The sequence below is a fragment of the Vespula vulgaris genome, chromosome 6, assembly GCF_905475345.1.
Source record: "Vespula vulgaris chromosome 6, iyVesVulg1.1, whole genome shotgun sequence".
NCBI classification, from domain to species: Eukaryota; Metazoa; Arthropoda; class Insecta; order Hymenoptera; family Vespidae; genus Vespula; species Vespula vulgaris.
The window spans coordinates 1,440,305-1,456,566 of NC_066591.1; the positions used below are offsets into that span (position 1 = coordinate 1,440,305).

General features: G+C 33.6%; 4 protein-coding genes across 7 annotated transcripts in view; 1 reads left to right on the forward strand and 3 right to left on the reverse strand.

Annotated features, from left to right (window-relative positions):
• Window positions 1–97: 97 nt before the first annotated feature.
• Window positions 98–1,638, reverse strand: LOC127064470 (uncharacterized). Of its 2 annotated transcripts, none has more exons than XM_050995562.1 (3): window positions 1,176–1,638; window positions 726–1,013; window positions 98–523 (listed from the first exon to the last, which is right to left on the reverse strand). In XM_050995562.1, the coding sequence occupies exons 1-3, from the start codon at window positions 1,255–1,257 to the stop codon at window positions 264–266; spliced, it is 630 nt and encodes a 209-aa protein (XP_050851519.1). In that variant the 5' UTR covers window positions 1,258–1,638; the 3' UTR covers window positions 98–263. The 2 variants fall into 2 exon arrangements, with proteins under 2 accessions (XP_050851519.1, XP_050851518.1); XM_050995561.1 differs by having other exon boundaries at window positions 105–634.
• A 134-nt stretch (window positions 1,639–1,772) lies between these two features.
• LOC127064462 (skeletal aspartic acid-rich protein 2-like) lies at window positions 1,773–6,918 on the reverse strand. Of its 2 annotated transcripts, none has more exons than XM_050995550.1 (6): window positions 6,682–6,918; window positions 5,189–5,277; window positions 4,900–5,079; window positions 4,714–4,803; window positions 3,603–3,771; window positions 1,773–3,496 (listed from the first exon to the last, which is right to left on the reverse strand). In XM_050995550.1, the coding sequence occupies exons 2-6, from the start codon at window positions 5,262–5,264 to the stop codon at window positions 2,356–2,358; spliced, it is 1,656 nt and encodes a 551-aa protein (XP_050851507.1). In that variant the 5' UTR covers window positions 5,265–5,277; window positions 6,682–6,918; the 3' UTR covers window positions 1,773–2,355. The 2 variants fall into 2 exon arrangements, with proteins under 2 accessions (XP_050851507.1, XP_050851508.1); XM_050995551.1 differs by lacking the exon at window positions 6,682–6,918 and adding an exon at window positions 5,371–5,508.
• A 2,632-nt stretch (window positions 6,919–9,550) lies between these two features.
• LOC127064466 (probable serine/threonine-protein kinase cdc7) lies at window positions 9,551–11,773 on the forward strand. Its single transcript, XM_050995555.1, has 4 exons — window positions 9,551–9,786; window positions 10,429–10,656; window positions 10,751–10,955; window positions 11,024–11,773. Exons 1-4 carry the CDS (start codon window positions 9,714–9,716, stop codon window positions 11,637–11,639), a joined length of 1,122 nt encoding a protein of 373 aa, XP_050851512.1. The 5' UTR covers window positions 9,551–9,713; the 3' UTR covers window positions 11,640–11,773.
• A 713-nt stretch (window positions 11,774–12,486) lies between these two features.
• Window positions 12,487–16,262, reverse strand: part of LOC127064456 (uncharacterized) — a 34,993-nt gene continuing 31,217 nt past the window's right edge. For both annotated transcript variants that reach the window (XM_050995539.1, XM_050995540.1), the window contains one exon: window positions 12,487–16,178. In XM_050995539.1, the coding sequence (XP_050851496.1) occupies window positions 15,988–16,178 (191 nt within the window). In that variant the 3' untranslated portion in view covers window positions 12,487–15,987. The remainder of the gene's footprint in view (window positions 16,179–16,262) is intronic.

Sequence of the window (16,262 nt, forward strand, 5' to 3'; positions counted from 1 at the left end):
ATTATAGAATACGTAAGTTTGTCAGCATGTAGGCGTTATAACGTGATATATATATAACACGATGATTCGATTCGAACGCTGAATGTGAAATGATCAAGTGTCAAATAAAATAGGAATTATTCGGATAAATAAATAATATCGATTGTATATTATATTTGACATAATAAATACACGAGAAAAAAAAAAATATATATATACACACACACATACGCATATCTATACATCTAACGTAAAAATCTTATCACGAGGATTAAAAGGATAAATCAATATTTCAACTGTCCGATCGCAGCTTCGTCTTCAGGACTGTAAGTCGTACCACCGTTAAAGTTGTTAGTCACATCGAGATCCGATTGTTCGAAATTGACTTCGTCGTAAATTTCATCCTTCTCGTTTAGATTCGAGGTCGACGAAAGACCGGTGAGATTTTCACCCGGCTTCGACAACGATATACCTTCGGTACCGATTTTCACGCAGTTGAAATGTAGGATTAAGATCGGTGCGTTCACAACTCGTGTTTCGAGATCTAAACAAGCATGAAGATTTGTGCCGATCGTGTGAATGTCAAAGAATCGAGCACAGAACGTTATTACAGGTATATAGACGAATGGAATGCAAACCGGTGGAGGATTCTTCGCTATGAAAAAAAAAAAAAAATGATGACAACGATCAGGATAAGATATATCATGACCGATTATTTTATTATCGATCGATCAATTAATACTCACCGGACAAGGAACTAGAAAATATCTCTTTTTCGTTCATATTAAACGACATGTTGATAGCAAATTCTTGAGGATCGTAAGTGAACTTGGTGCATGCACGTCGATTAAAATTAATTGCCGTTAAATTAACACCGGCACAGCAACCGCAGGTCATATTATTACAGAAACATGGCATTCCTCGAAAAATAAGTTTTGGCAATTGGAAAGGAGTTCTTTCGACGTCCTCCGGTTGACCATTTAATTCTAATCCTGTTGTTGGATCGTAATACGATGATACGTACTCTGTCATATCTAAAAATACACTTATTTAATTTCTTTTTTTTTTCTTTCCTTTTTTTTTTATTCCAGGCATTAAAGATAAAATATGTCAACAATTTTTAATCGTAGCCGCTTCCATTTATATTTTACTGGATATATCGGCGCGATGACCTTGTGGTTCACCCATATATTCACCTATTTTTTTTATTTTCGTGGCGCAGCTGATATTCACGATCATTGGAATCAAGATCAGCAAGCCAAATGATCTACAAGACATCTTTTTTATTTCCGATTCACTCGCGCGGTTATGATGCTTCGCGTTTCGGCTCGAATTCAAGACTGATATTGGTTATACCTTGGACCAGACCAGGAAGACATTTAATTCATTATATATTCATAAACTTTCGATAGAAAGTTAAGAATCAGGCGTACTCAAAACTCGGTTTACCGTTGCATTAATCTATACTCGACACTTTCATCTCGTTTCGTTTCAGTGCTCCATTTGTTTGATACATACGTTTGTGTATGTTCGTCTTACATCAGTGCAGTCGAGTATGAGCTTTTTGACGAAATGATAATTACGCGTTTTCGCATGGAAATTAATGCAAATTAATAACTATAGCAAAATATTTACCTCTAATATTTGATCGATCGAATTGTTTCTTTCTTTTTCTTTTTTCTTTTTTTTTATTGAATTTGAAAAGAAGAAAAATTTGTTCGTAACTTTGAAAATTGTTTGTTAATATATTTAGGGATTATATTTAAACGCTATATACAATAAAATTGACGTGCTTCCTTTTGAACGTGTAAGTCTTTATTACCTAGCACCTAAGTACAAATTCAATAAGTTAATTAAATAATATTCGTGTGTATTTGTGTGTGTGTATGTGTATAATAAATACGATTTGTTTTAAATAATATCAAACGATGCGAAGCGTCGCATTATGGCAGAGGTTGTCTGACGAATTTTCGATTTATTTCAATTACGTCGATTAACGTATCATCGGATATTTTCTTATTAGGAAGAATTAGAAGAAGAATTAAAAAAAAAAGAAAAAGAAAAAAAGGAAAAGAAAAGAAAATGTTGAAAAATTCGACAATCTTTTTTCCGTATTCACAAATGTAGTTAGATATAATCAGTCATCCTTTATGCGTATCCTATAACAACAAGAAATTTCTAAGAAAAATATGAAAGTGAAAATTATCTAAGTTCAATAACGAAATCCTCGAGAATTATATCCTTAGCTCGGATATGTCAAATGAGATGAACAACGAACGAAAATGTCCACGGCTCGAAAAATTTTTCAAAAAATTCTCGAATTGTCATTTATGATATTTAACAATGGGGTTTGAAATCAATCGAAGATAAATATATCTATAGCCTCATGATTCTACTTTGACGACCATCTTGTTTTTTCCTTGAAAGAAAATCAGTTATACCAATGGAATAATCATCCTCTTCGACTGGACGACTCGATTGTCCTTTATTCGTTATGATTTTGTTCTTCTTTACTTTTGGCTTGTCATCTTCAACGAGTGCACTCAATACCGCATCCTCTTCCTCGTCATCGTCGTCATCCAAATCATCGAGATCGTCGGTCTTCTCATCGTCCTCGTCGGAATCAACGTCTTGTCCCTCTTCGTTATCGTTGAAATCATCGTCTTCGTCTTCGTCGTCGTCGTCGTCATCGTCGTCGTTTAAATCATCCAGATCATCGTCGTCATCATCGTCGTCATCCAAAACATCATCGTCTTCGTCCTCGTCCTCGATCGGTTTCTTCACAGGCTTCTTCTTATTCTTCTTCTTAATATCGTCGTTGATCGCATTTATACTTGACGAAGTAATGCTAGGCTTTTTATTATTTCCCGTACCAATTTTCTTGATCTTATGATTACTCGTTGGTTTCACCAGTTTATTCGTTCCCCCGTTCTGACTGGTTTCAACGATCGATTCATCAGTCGTAAGATCTGTTAATAAATCAGCCTCCGTAAGACCATCTTGATTTTCGTTATTAACTTGTTCCTCGATATCGTTTAACTCTTGACCATAATCTTCCTGATGATTATCATTCTGAGAATCTAAAGTTTGGAGGATCAATGCGTCATTAACACCTGTTGAAGATTCTTCTACCGATGAATCTGAAGACGCTGTTGAAGGTCTTGTTAAAATGGGTATAGTGAATTGCAGAAGGGGAGGTGCGGTTGTTACTTTTGGCTTTTTCGTAACGATCTCATCATCGCCTGTTATGATGTCCAATAATGCACCAAATCCAAGGACATCGTCATCGTCATCTTCCTCGTCTTCTTCATCGGTCGACCCAACGTTGCTTCCAATGTTATCCGATACAGAGTTTAAGCTCGGTCTAACCGGGTCATCGTCATCGTCATCGTCATCCTCGTCGTCGTCCGAACCTAAGCCGAAAAGATCGTCGTCGTCGTCTTCTTCGGAACTTTGCTCAGATTCAACGATTGGGAATGGTTCTGCCGGACGTAATTTCAGACCATCAGGACCGAATCTGTAACAGGAGAACATGTATCGTTAAACGATCTTCGAAAAACTGATTATATAATATAAAGAAAATTTTTATAGTCTATATATATATATATATACTCAAATATTACCTAAAACAGCTGACACGTAAGCTGGCCTCCAATTCGGTTGACGATTGAAGTTCCAATCCAAGACAAGCTTTGAAGTGATTGTCGACGTCTCTTTTAATCGAATAAACCCTTCCACAAAATTTGCTGAATCCACCCGGTAACGGCACACAAACGGGTTTCGGATTTTTACCTGAAAGTAAAATAAAAGAAATAAAGAAAAAAAAATAAAAAATGAAGAAGAAGAAAAAGAAAAAAAAATTTCTAAAAAAAGGAATTAGTAGATTTTATTAGAGATGAATAATTTTACGAGCCATCGTACACTTGTTTTCGTAAAATCGATCGATACTCTTTCTAAATCTCTTCGCGAAACTTCAAATGCGAACTTTCACCTTAGAAATATATTATATATGTATAGATATAAATATGTATGTATAACGATGACACGAATTCCACGCCTACGCGTTACGCATATTTTTCTCTTAATAATTTTGTGTCCTTTTTTTCTTTTTCTTTTCTTTTCTCTTTTTCTTTTTTTTTTTCTTTTTTTCTTTTAGCTACGGGTACGCATCTGCGAGAACGCACGCGATACTTCCGTCGCCATGTTTACGGTCATTTGGTGAAAGTCACCGTCGCCAAATGACACCTTAATATCTACGGGAATAGTCGAAACCTCATATCCGTGTAATTAACACACTTCCTAACCGCATATAATGGTTATGGGTATACAGAATAACTACGTATAAGTATGATAGAAGTTATCCTTTCTTTTTTCCTGTTACGGAACGATGCACGAAGTATGGAGTCAACTCGTTACACGATAGACAGAACGTAAAAATTGCCGATGCGTTCGAGACAATGGTCTTCCTTGTGGAAAATAAATGGAAAGAGGCGGTACGTGTTACGGTTACTATATATATATTATCTCTCTCTCTCTCTCTCTCTCTCTCTCTCTCTATATATATATATATATATATATATATATATATATATATATACATATATATATTTTATGTATATACGTATGTACGTATACATATATATGTGTATATATATGTATATGTATTTATATATATATATATATATATATATATATATATATATGTACTATATAATACATACTAAATATTCTTACCATTAACAATTGTTGATGTAAGAATGTTGTCGCCAAAGCTCAATTGTACCGCCAAATTGTCATCTTTAAGATATTGTAAAGAAGCACATCCTAAGAATATGATACATAACGAAGATTAATAAATAAGATCATTAATCATCATAAAGATATTTAAATTTATGAAATTTATAGACTTATAATTATTACCTGGTCCTTTTAATTGCACCAATGGGATGTGAAAATTACGGCAACAATTGCAAATGACGTCGCTGCACGTACAATATCTGTTAACGTTCTCGGTAGCTTCGGTTATTATCGGTGATTCGATAGATTGTTTAGGCACGTTGCTGGCTCGTATACTTCGATTCACTGCTACGAGGCCTGAATCTGTTAAATAAACGAGATTATTAATATTTGCATAATTTTTCTTTTATATTTTCTTCTTTTCTTTTTGTTTCTTTTCAAAATTAATTCATTTATATCACGATCTTTTTACCGATTACTCTTCCATAAGCAGCAAACGCTACCAATAAAAGTATCAACAACAGTTCCAGCACCGTTGATAGACGCATCCTTACGATTAATCTGTAATCAAATGAATTCATTAATACGATTAACATTTGATGACAATAACCAAAATGGAATTATTAATTATTTATATGCTTTGTCATGCGTTACTCATTCTCTCTTCTTTAAGTTCACGAAGCGCGATTAAGTATGATCAAAGTTCTCTTTTTTTAGAGCGACGATTGCTAACTCGTATTGTAAGAATGATGATGCAAGAAGAACGAACTGATCGTTGCTCTTTTGCGAATCGTTGCAAATTGTTGATTACAAAAAAAAAAGTAAAAAAGAAGGAAAGAAAAAAACATCTGTTGCTCAGTATAATTATGATTAATCGATAATTGATCTTACAATTAGATATCACGAAAATCGACAATTACGAATTCGCAACTGTGACAACAATAATTCATAAAAAAAAAAAAAAGAAAAAGTAGATAACGGCAACGAAATTTATTGTTTTACGTTTCATATTTGATTTAATTTAAACGTAGGAAGATTAGTAATCGAATATATTAGAGCCAATATATTTGAATGAAATCGATCAATTATGATCATTCTTAGTATTTGATAAGATCGACGTCGAAATCTTTGAAATATATTTTTCGAAAATAATCGATAAATATTAAAGCGTAAATTATCTGTCATTTAACAATAATTAATCCAAATTAAACGATATGTAGAATGCAAGTTCATACTTTTTCTACTACTCGGCTGAGAGGAAATGTTTAAGAGAAGAAAAAAATAATAATAAAAAAGGAAAAGAAAGAAAAATGAAATGAAATAAAGAGGAACGATTGTGTTCGACAGTTTATTCGACTTATTATATATATATATATATAGATGCTGAGAGTCTGGTTCGCGACCGCTTGACCTAAATCTCGGTCACGGTCAAAGCCAACAATCTTTCGTGAGATGCTACATGCGAGTATACGAGAAAAGGAGGAAGAGAAGGACGAATAAACACGATGGAGAAGTTAGCTCATCTCTTATAAGCGGATATAGCTACTGCGTCGTACGAGTGCACGGTAATGGTGCATCATTACGAACAACTTTATATGGTTGGCTTACTCTCTTACCAACTTAATATTTTAATATTCTTGTCAAGTGATACGTTCGTGTCTTCCGAAGAACCGTTTGATCGATCGATTAGTTTTAACGATCGATAACTACGAACTATCTACAGATCGGAAATGCAACTGTATTAATCAACTTAATCCTAAGACATTTAATTATCTCTAATACCCGTTGGGACGATTGAAGAAAAGAAAAAAAAAAACCGAACAAAAAAGAAAGAAATATATCGACCGAATCGAATTCAATATCAAAATATAACTTTTTATCTTCGAACAATGATCAATGACATAATGACGAATCGAATAAAATATATATGAGAGTAATCGATAACTTATCTTCTTTTGGACTTACCTGTAGATAAATCGTTAATGTTAATGAAAAATAGAGATTGACTCGAGTACTGGAACAAGGAGGATCCTCTCTCGTTGAAAGAGCTTCTATCCTCGTCGCACCCTTTCGACTTCTTTTCCCTGACTCCTTAGTCTTACGGAGGCCAATGTCCAACTGAAGATGCCACCCAACTCCCCCCAAGGTTTCTTTAAAAGTCGGTCACACGCCACCACCACCGCACCTGCCACGGCCGCTGCTAGGATTATTAAAGCATTCTAATGCGTTCTAGGGTAAATAAAGACTCAGGGATCCAACCATGTATGATCCCCACTACTTATTACTGTGATCGTTCCTCCGTCTCGACGACTCTTTCAACGTCAACAACCATAAGGATATAGCATGAGGAAATCGTATTCTCTCTCTCTCTCTCTATATATATATATATTTTTTTTTTCTCTTTCTCTCTTTCTCTGTTCGCCTTCGAAAGAGTCACGGTCAAGAACGCATGTTAGGATATCGACTATGGTCGCACGTTTCTCAATGAAGGTTTCTTACTTTCGAACTTTAATTAAATGATTCACACGTATCACAAAAATATTCCCGCCGAGTAAGTGGGAAGTTACGACGAGGTTTATTTTTTTAATTATCCCCTTCTTTTAATTGTTTTTTTTCCTTTCTTCCGTTTTTTTTTTTCTAACTCGTTCCATTATCGAGTTTCGTAAGGATTTTTGTTTACATTATGAAAACAATAAGGAAACGCTTGCGTGGATATTTGTTTTTTTTTTCCTTTCTTTTCTTTTATTTTTTGTTTTTTTTTCCCTCTCTAGGAACACATTCGAGGAAATAATTTCAAATAAAATATTTTATATTTCTATCGACGGCACAAATTCTAACGAGGTAGTCCCACTTTTCAATATCTACTATCGCCATAAAATTATATCGGTTGGAAAAAGACTACGCAACGTGGACGATAGTAACAGGTGTTAGCTTTTTTATTCGTCGAATGTGTCTAGCTTTTACCCTCGCAATTACGAGAACGAGCTTCTTCTTCTTCTTTTTTCTTGTTTGCTTGTTTGCCAGTTGGATAAAAGTGTATACCTACTTACCTAAAAACGTATGTTAAGAACGTAAAATCTAGAAGAGAATATCGTACACAATTTTAAGTCGTTTACATTTATAGATACGTCTTAGAGTAAAATTTTAGAGAAGAAACTTGACTTTTAATAATGATTAAGAGACTTTTGTTTCACCCAGTAGATCGGTAAACCGAAGTGAAAATCCATAATATGCGATCTAGAAAAAATTGGATTCTAATAGAAATGATCTATGGACAGTTGGCCGCAATGTGACTTGCAAACGATAAATAAATAGAACGCAGCATTGTAAAAGATGATGGGCAAACACGTTGCACGTTTTGTTCAAGAAGGAACGTGTTGCACATGTCAATGCAAATCGTAAAGGATGTCCGTATACTGAATAAATAATGACTGACAGAAAGAATAGATTACCGTAAACGTCGATCAAGATCATGGTGTATTTTGATAGCTCGGTGTCGTCGACCTCCTCGAAACTACTTTTTTCTTGGCTGTTGTGCTTAAAATATTGGAACGTAATCGATCGATCTGTTATTTTTGAGGAACCAAATGAGGCACGTAAGGGAAGTAAAGAAGTTAATCGGAGATCGATGACAGATCGATGAAAGATCGATGAGAGATAGATAGAGAGAGAAAAAATATCAGTTAATAGGAAGAAGAACGGTACGCGAGTTTCGAGAAAGAATTCAACAAACGAATCCACAGAATCGTGTTTTGGGCCTTTCTCCGGTTAGTAGGTCGAAGAAAGTAGTTGTCGGTAGTGGTTCACCTTGGCTAATAATTGTTCGGCCATGGCGCACAATTCTTGGCCGTTAACCACCTGAAGAACTGACAATCCGTTGTCCCAGGGATATTGTTTATTTTTAAAAACATACCCTACGTTTTCCTTCTGTCTCTCTAATTTACAAGACAAGGTTAACGAATTGACATTAATAAATGAATCATCGAGAAATGAAATTTGATGTGCATTTTATTTGACAGGATAAAAGAAAGCAAAAGCAACAAAAGTAACGACAACAAATACCAAAAAAAAAAACAAGAAGAAAAATTAGGAAAAAAAAAGGAGAGAGAAAAAAGAAAAAAAAAAAAAGAAAATACGTACGAGTATCAAACTTCTTATCAAACTCGCACGGAGAGATTATTTTTTTCTCCCTCTTTTTATTTTCGATATAAAAAAAAAAAAAAGAAAAAAAAAAGAAAAAAGAACTAAAAGATTACGAGCATCGAACGAGGAGCCGAGACATGGCGAAAGTAAAATAATTCCGTTATAATTTCCGTTCGAAACGGCGCCTCGATTTTCTTTCTCTCTCTTTCTCTCTGTCCATCTCTTTATCTCTTTCTGATCGAAGTAAAAGTAAATACTTTTCGTTCGATATCCAAAGAGGAGACAAGAGCTCGACGAAGAGTCAGAGTTCTCCTCCCGCTGTTCGAAGAACGGAAGGAGGTCACCCGGTCACCCAGATGAGGTTCTTTGCCACGGCCAATGGCGAGCCACTTCTACATCCTCCGAGTCTTCTCAACCAATCCTGTTTGCCGATTTTTAGACGGGGACCAACGATCGGTTGCCGATCATTGAACGGCATTGACTGCCCTTGCTTCCAGATTTAAAGCTACTTCCTTGCTTGACAGGATCTTTCGTGGTTTGCCATCTTTTATTTCTTTGTCTCTTTCTTTCTCTCTCTTTCTCTCTTTCTCTTTCTCTTTCTCTCTCACTCTTTTTCTCTCTCTTTCTCTGCTCTCCAAAGAACGAAGCTTTATCCTTCGACGCTCGCTGACGAGCCAGTAGAGCCTCGCGTATCGCGCAAGCGTGCCGTCTCTTCGTCGTCGTCGTCGTCGTTGTTGTCATCGTCGTTGTCATTGTCACTGTCATTGTCATTGTTGTCATTCGATTAAATCTGTTATTGATCGGTTCTCCAAACATAATTTCGATATTCCTATCCTCTTTTTGGTTTCTCCAACATGGCTACGTTCAGGTCCACGATCTTCCTAATCTTCATCAGCTTCGCCGTTGTCTCGTCAGCCGGATTGTTCGGTGAGAATCACAGCTCGGATTTATTTTCCGTTTTCTTTTTTCTTATCTCACATGTTCCACGTACTAAAGTGATTAAAAAAATATATATATATATGTATATACGTATATATATATGTATGTATATAATTCTTATTTGCAATCGTAATATCATTTATATATATATATATATATATATATATATATATATATATATCATTCATGTTCGAATAATTCGAAACATTTTTTGCTTAAGGTCGATGTTCGAGAAAACGTGAACGTTTTCAGGTTTCGTCCCAGTAATATATGAAAGTAACGACGATAGAAATTCTCGCCGTGTGGTGGCACACTTATTATCATATCTATTCGACATATTTTCATGTTATATGCGTAAGCTCGAGAAAACTCGGATAGGTTTGGAATAAAAATTAATATTTAAAATCGATATTTAAAATCGGATCGATGCATTCTCGATCGATAATAGATCGAAAGTCGTTCGAAGATGTTTCACGATGATCGATATCGGTGTTTGAAACGTTTCGTTCGATTTTTATTATACATATTTTTTTCGTATATATATATTTTTTTTTGCTATATAAACTTGTATACGTACATACACGCGTGCATACATACACACGCATATTTGCGTGCATTTTCTCTTCACAGAGACTCTACTCTCTTGGGACTTATCGGACTCCGAAGCGAGATCAACTCAAGCCCAATCGAAATGTCTTTGTCAAACTTCCGGCTGTCTTTGCTGCGTCGACCTGAATTTAACAGTGACAATGGATCTCGGTGGTCCCGTTTGTGTTAACATCAGGTACAAGGAACAAAACGTATCCTTGAACCTGAGTTACGGCGACAATCCTGTACACAATGCGACGATAAAGATCGGCAAGTATCTATCTCTTGTGTTTTTAATAAGTAACACAACTTGATTAATCGTAAAGTTGACTAAGAAATATTTCGATTAATATGTTTTGAACAGTTGACGCAGTTAATAAACCAACTTGCATGAATCTCCTATCGGATTTGGCGCAGATTTGTGCAAAATTCACATCGGTTAAATCGGCTGAACATGGTCACGACGGTTGTTTGGTGATCGAGCCGGCATTATTGGGTTCACCGCAAGCTACCTATCATATGGGCTGTTTTAATTTTGATCAGACGGTGCGGCAAATAGAGGTGTCCGCGTAAGTGATTCAATGTGATTGTCGATTGAACATAATTATCTCGATCATTAACTTTGACGTCTTATCAGCATCACCGAAACGACTGAGAGTACGGATAGTACGGATGACGAGGAGGACGATGGCATCAACACGGACGAGTTGATCGCTGCTGTGTCAGCAAGTGCTGAACACGGACTCGCTCTGTTTTCTCAATGGTTAGGTTTGAACTTGAATCCAAGATTGAATTTCACTAATAAAAATCAAGTACAAGAAGAACAACCTCAACAACAACAACAACAACAGCAGCAGCAGCAACAACAACAACAACAACAGCAGCAGCAGCAGCAGCAGCAACAACAGCAACCGCAACAGCAACGTCAAATAGAAAGTAGTGACCTACAGACAAGAACGGCTCGGAATATGATGGACATTCAGTCTGATAAGAATGACGAACGATTCAAACAACTCCTCAGCGCTCAGGATAACGTTTTGAAGGAATCTGCGAAAATCGGACTGGCAAACGGTGCTCAAACGACCTTCGTTTATTCCAGCCCGATCGGTTTGCCTATATTGGAAAAGGGTGTAATAGAGAAAAAAGCAGAAATCGATACGATCGACGATTCCTATCAACGTTTGACCGTACCAAAGGAATCAAGGCGAGGTGGTAGAGCCTATAGCATTCATCAACACGTCAACGAGATTTGAAAAAAGTCTTTTTCATGTTCGATTCGAGGAAGTCGTCGAATGGCTTGGTTAGAGTTAAACTAGCGCATTTGTGTTGTTAAACTGTGCTAGTTCTTTTCAGGGCTGGTCGATGAAAAAACAAGTGGGTGGTTCTATTTTTTTGGTTTCTTTTTTTTTTCTTCTTCTTCTATTCTTCTTTTTTTTTCTTTTTTTTTTCTCCCATTTATAATCCCCGATAAGAAAACTTAGTAATCCGAAAATCATGCCGATCTTAATCGAGTCATGTTATTTAGGAATAGATGCTAGATTTCGTAGAAAGTAGTTGCACAATATATCGTGCGTTTTTTTTATCGTAGATCCATTGAGATCTACGATCACCCGGTAAAGTTACCGTCTCAGAAATAATTGCTTTCTTAATGTGGATTAAAATCGATCTTTAAGTGATCATTATTGTTAAACTTTTTCTTATTCTACAAGTGTCACGTGTTGAGACGACGCTGTGCCGCCCAGCTCTGTTGGTATGATCTCTCTTTTCAATTGTGATCACGCTGGTTCTCTTTTTGCTTTCGTATTCGAAACGATTTTTTATCGATCTTATATGTATACATATATATACATACACATACATATATATATACATACATTCACATATATACGCACATATGTATATATGTGACGATTAAACGCGTGAAAAGTGTCCCTCGAGTGAAACGTGACGATAAAGCGACTTTCTTTTTCGACTTTATACACATATACGTATATACATATATACATCATACATACATACATATATTTATACATACATACATATACACATACACAGAACGTACACGTGATACGACTAGGGGAATATTTCTTAGATCATCGCTGTGTGTATATTTTTATTTTTATTATGAATTATTTATTTCTTTTGACACCATTTGTTAAGTAGAAAATACAATATAACGTTTTATCGTACTCGTACGAATATTATTAGATTATAACACTCGATTGAGTTCCTTTCGTTTGTTCATTTTTTTTCTCTTTTTATTTATTTTTTTCTTTTCTTTTTTTTTTTCTTTTTTCGTTCACACATAGTAGATCTGATTGAATATCTTATATATATATATATTATATTATATATATATTATATATATATTATATATATATTATATATTATATATATATATATATACACATGATATATCCTTATTTCTGTCACAAAACCCACCTCCGGTTCTCGCACTGTAAAAATAAGTCGAACGTGGGATATGAAAAAGTAAATAAAAATTTTTTATGCGTATATACATATATGTATATACACACATATATACATACATTTATATATATATATATATAGACTTTCTATTGTTTGATTATTATTGGTATGTTGAAAGAACGATCTATCAATAATTTTTTTTTAAAAGGATCGTCGTGTTCTTTTCTTTCTTTCTTTTTTTGCTTTCTTTTTCTATTTTTTTTCTCTCTTTTTTTTTTTTTTATTCGGAAGACAATGCAATATCTCTAACCTTTATTTCCTCCCTCGCCTTTGTATTATTATAATCGTCGTCTATAAATAGTGAGGAAAAGAAAAAAGAAAGGTAGGACGAATAAATTGTACATATTGCTAAAAACGAAGTACATGTACTTACTAATTACAACTAACGCCCGTTATCGAATCACAAAGCACACGAGAACTTTCACGAAAATAATGTTTTCATGAAAAATTAATTTTCTTCTTTTTTTTTTTCTTTTTTATTTTTTTCTCAATGGTGACGCCTTAATCCTATAAACGATATTCGATCGATTATGCTATTACACTTCTTGGAAAGTATATGTATATAAGAAATATATAATTACATATATATATATTATATATATTCTATATATTAAATATATATTTTACATATATATTGTAATTATATATATCTATATACACACCATAATTATATATATATATATATATATGCATATAAAAAAGAAGAGATTTCGAAACGGAATAATTACAAGTGGACTAGATACTAACAACATTTCGTCTTAAAATAAACGTGTCTCGTTCGATCAGCATTAAAATATATTTCATATATAATATACTATATGTATATATATATATATATACATATACATATATATATATATAATATAAATATATATATATATACATATATATATAGAGATATTTTTTTGTTCATTTCTTTTTCTTTCATTCTTTTATACGCTATTTTCTTCTCTCTTTTCATATTATTTCCATTCGTAATAAAAATATTTTTTGGGTTTCATCTTTGGGCGATCTTTGCGTAATCTAACCGTTAGAAAATAAATTCAATAGAGTTATTGCATATACATATGTATAATATGTTGCGTGAGTTTACTTTGCAAGCGTTTTTTGTTGGAACGAGATAATACGCACTCTGTCCTGTTTCGATCAGACTCTCGTAGGGGGAAACGCTGTGCTATAATTAGAAAAAATTGCTTTATTTTTTTTTTATGTCTTTTCCTTTTTCTTTTTTTTTTGAGGTGGCGGATTTTCTTTGTTTTTTTTCTGTTTTTTTTTCTTTTCCTTTTCTTTTTTCGTTCATCACTTCCGTCGCCTCCGAAAAAACGTCATCGAAAAATAATAATCTCTTCGCGAATCTTTTTAATACGTAATATAAAAAAAAAAAAGAAAAATCGATCTCTTCGATGTCTTTCCTTATAAGTAAAAAAAAAAAAAAAGAAAAATAAAAGAAATATAAAAGGATAAACTACAGTTTGTTAATTATTTTACAGGATCGACAAATCGAACATTTCATTTTTTTCTTTCGCATAATTCGAAAAGATAAAGTTTCGTTTCACTCATTGAAACTTCGCGTCGAAATGTGGTTTTTCTTTTTCTCAAGATGTTTACGATTGCCCTGAGAACGATCGAGAACGTTTACTATCTTATTGATCCGGAAGATATGTTTGTGTGTGTGTTTGTTTATATATATATATATATGTGTAGTAGAGCTATACATATACTAGATAAAAAATATAGGATGGTCCAAGGGAAAGATCATAGGTTTTAAGGTCAAAAGTTCTTGCACGATTTTTTAACAATCAATTACTACATTTCAAGACTTTCAAGACTCGTACTTTGGATTGTAGCTTTTACAATCACTGGATTTGGCATTTTTGCAATATAAAAAAATAAAAAATAAGTCTGAAAAGTTTGGAAAAGGAGTAATTGATTTTTATATTTATCGATTAGAAACTTTTGTTCCATCCAATGACTTTTGGTCCTTCCTGTTTATAAAGAGACAGAGAAAGAGACAGAAAAAGACAGTGAAAGAGATACAGAAAGAAAGAGAGAGAGAGAGAGAGAGAGAGAGAGAGAGAGAGAGAGAGAGAGAGAGAGAGAGAGAGAGAGAGAGACAGACAGAGAGAAATAGTTCCTTTATAAATTTCGATTTTCGATTCTTATGTACTTACTTTGATTTCGTTAATTATTCCGAATATAATAGACGATATATATAATATAAATATGACCATTACACCAATGTTTTTCGAAATGATTATATGCCTTTATCATAGTTTGATTTGCTGTTTTTTTTTTTTTATATAATTTTTTTTCTTTTTTCTTCTTTTTTTCTCTTTTTGTTCGTCAGTTTGGTTTTTATCGTTTGCATTCGTTATTATTATTAATCTAATCACGTTGTAATAATATTCTGAATCATCTAGAGACATTTATATCGCATAGAATATAATCATCGAATTAATCGAACGAATGATTCATAAGAAAATCAACGAAAAACAAAGAGGACGTAGAAAGAGAGCGTCAGTGTTTTAGAACAATGAAGAGTATGTTTCAATTACGAGAATCTTGGATGAACGCGCTTAAGAAGAAAAAAAATAAAGAAAAAAAGGAAAAGAGAAGAAAAAAGAAAGCTTATATTCGAATAAGATTAATAAAAACACACATACAGTCTTCCAACCTGCAAAAATTGCAGTCTCGTTGCTCCATCAATAAAAAAATATATATATATACATATATATTTATGTATATATATATATATGTATACACACACATATTTGTCCTGTTAACAAGGGCATATTTCTATTATTGCCAGCAATAATAATACAAAAGTATTGCTCTTTGTACGATTTGAAAAAGAAAAAGAAAAAAAGAAATAATAAAAAATACAAAAGTAAAAAGTAATAAATGAAAAAAAAAAAGGAGAAAGAAAAGAAGAGAAAAAGAATGCCCTTCGAAAAAAGTTTCTCTATGATCTTAAAAAAGGAAAAGTATAAAGAAAAAGGAAAAGAAAAGAAATGGAGAGAAGAAAGAAAAGAGGAAAGGAAATTAATATCGCTAAACATCTCGACATTTAAATAAAAGAAGGAGAGAATAAAATTTAAGGAAATTTTTTGTTCATTTGATTGGTTGTCGAGACGCCGATGGACCAACCGGAGGTAACGTCAAAGATTCTCTTTTTTTCTTGTTAACACGACGACCAACATGAAGTACCACGTCTCCGGCCTTGACGGACTTGAATTCAGCAATAGCCTCGGCATGTGTCATCCCGTGAAGAGGTTTCGAATTTATTGACAAAATTTCGTCCCCTATAAAAAAGAAAAAAGAAGAAATATATAGATTCAACGATCGTTAATATCACAAATTTCGATTAGTCGATATATCAGTATCAT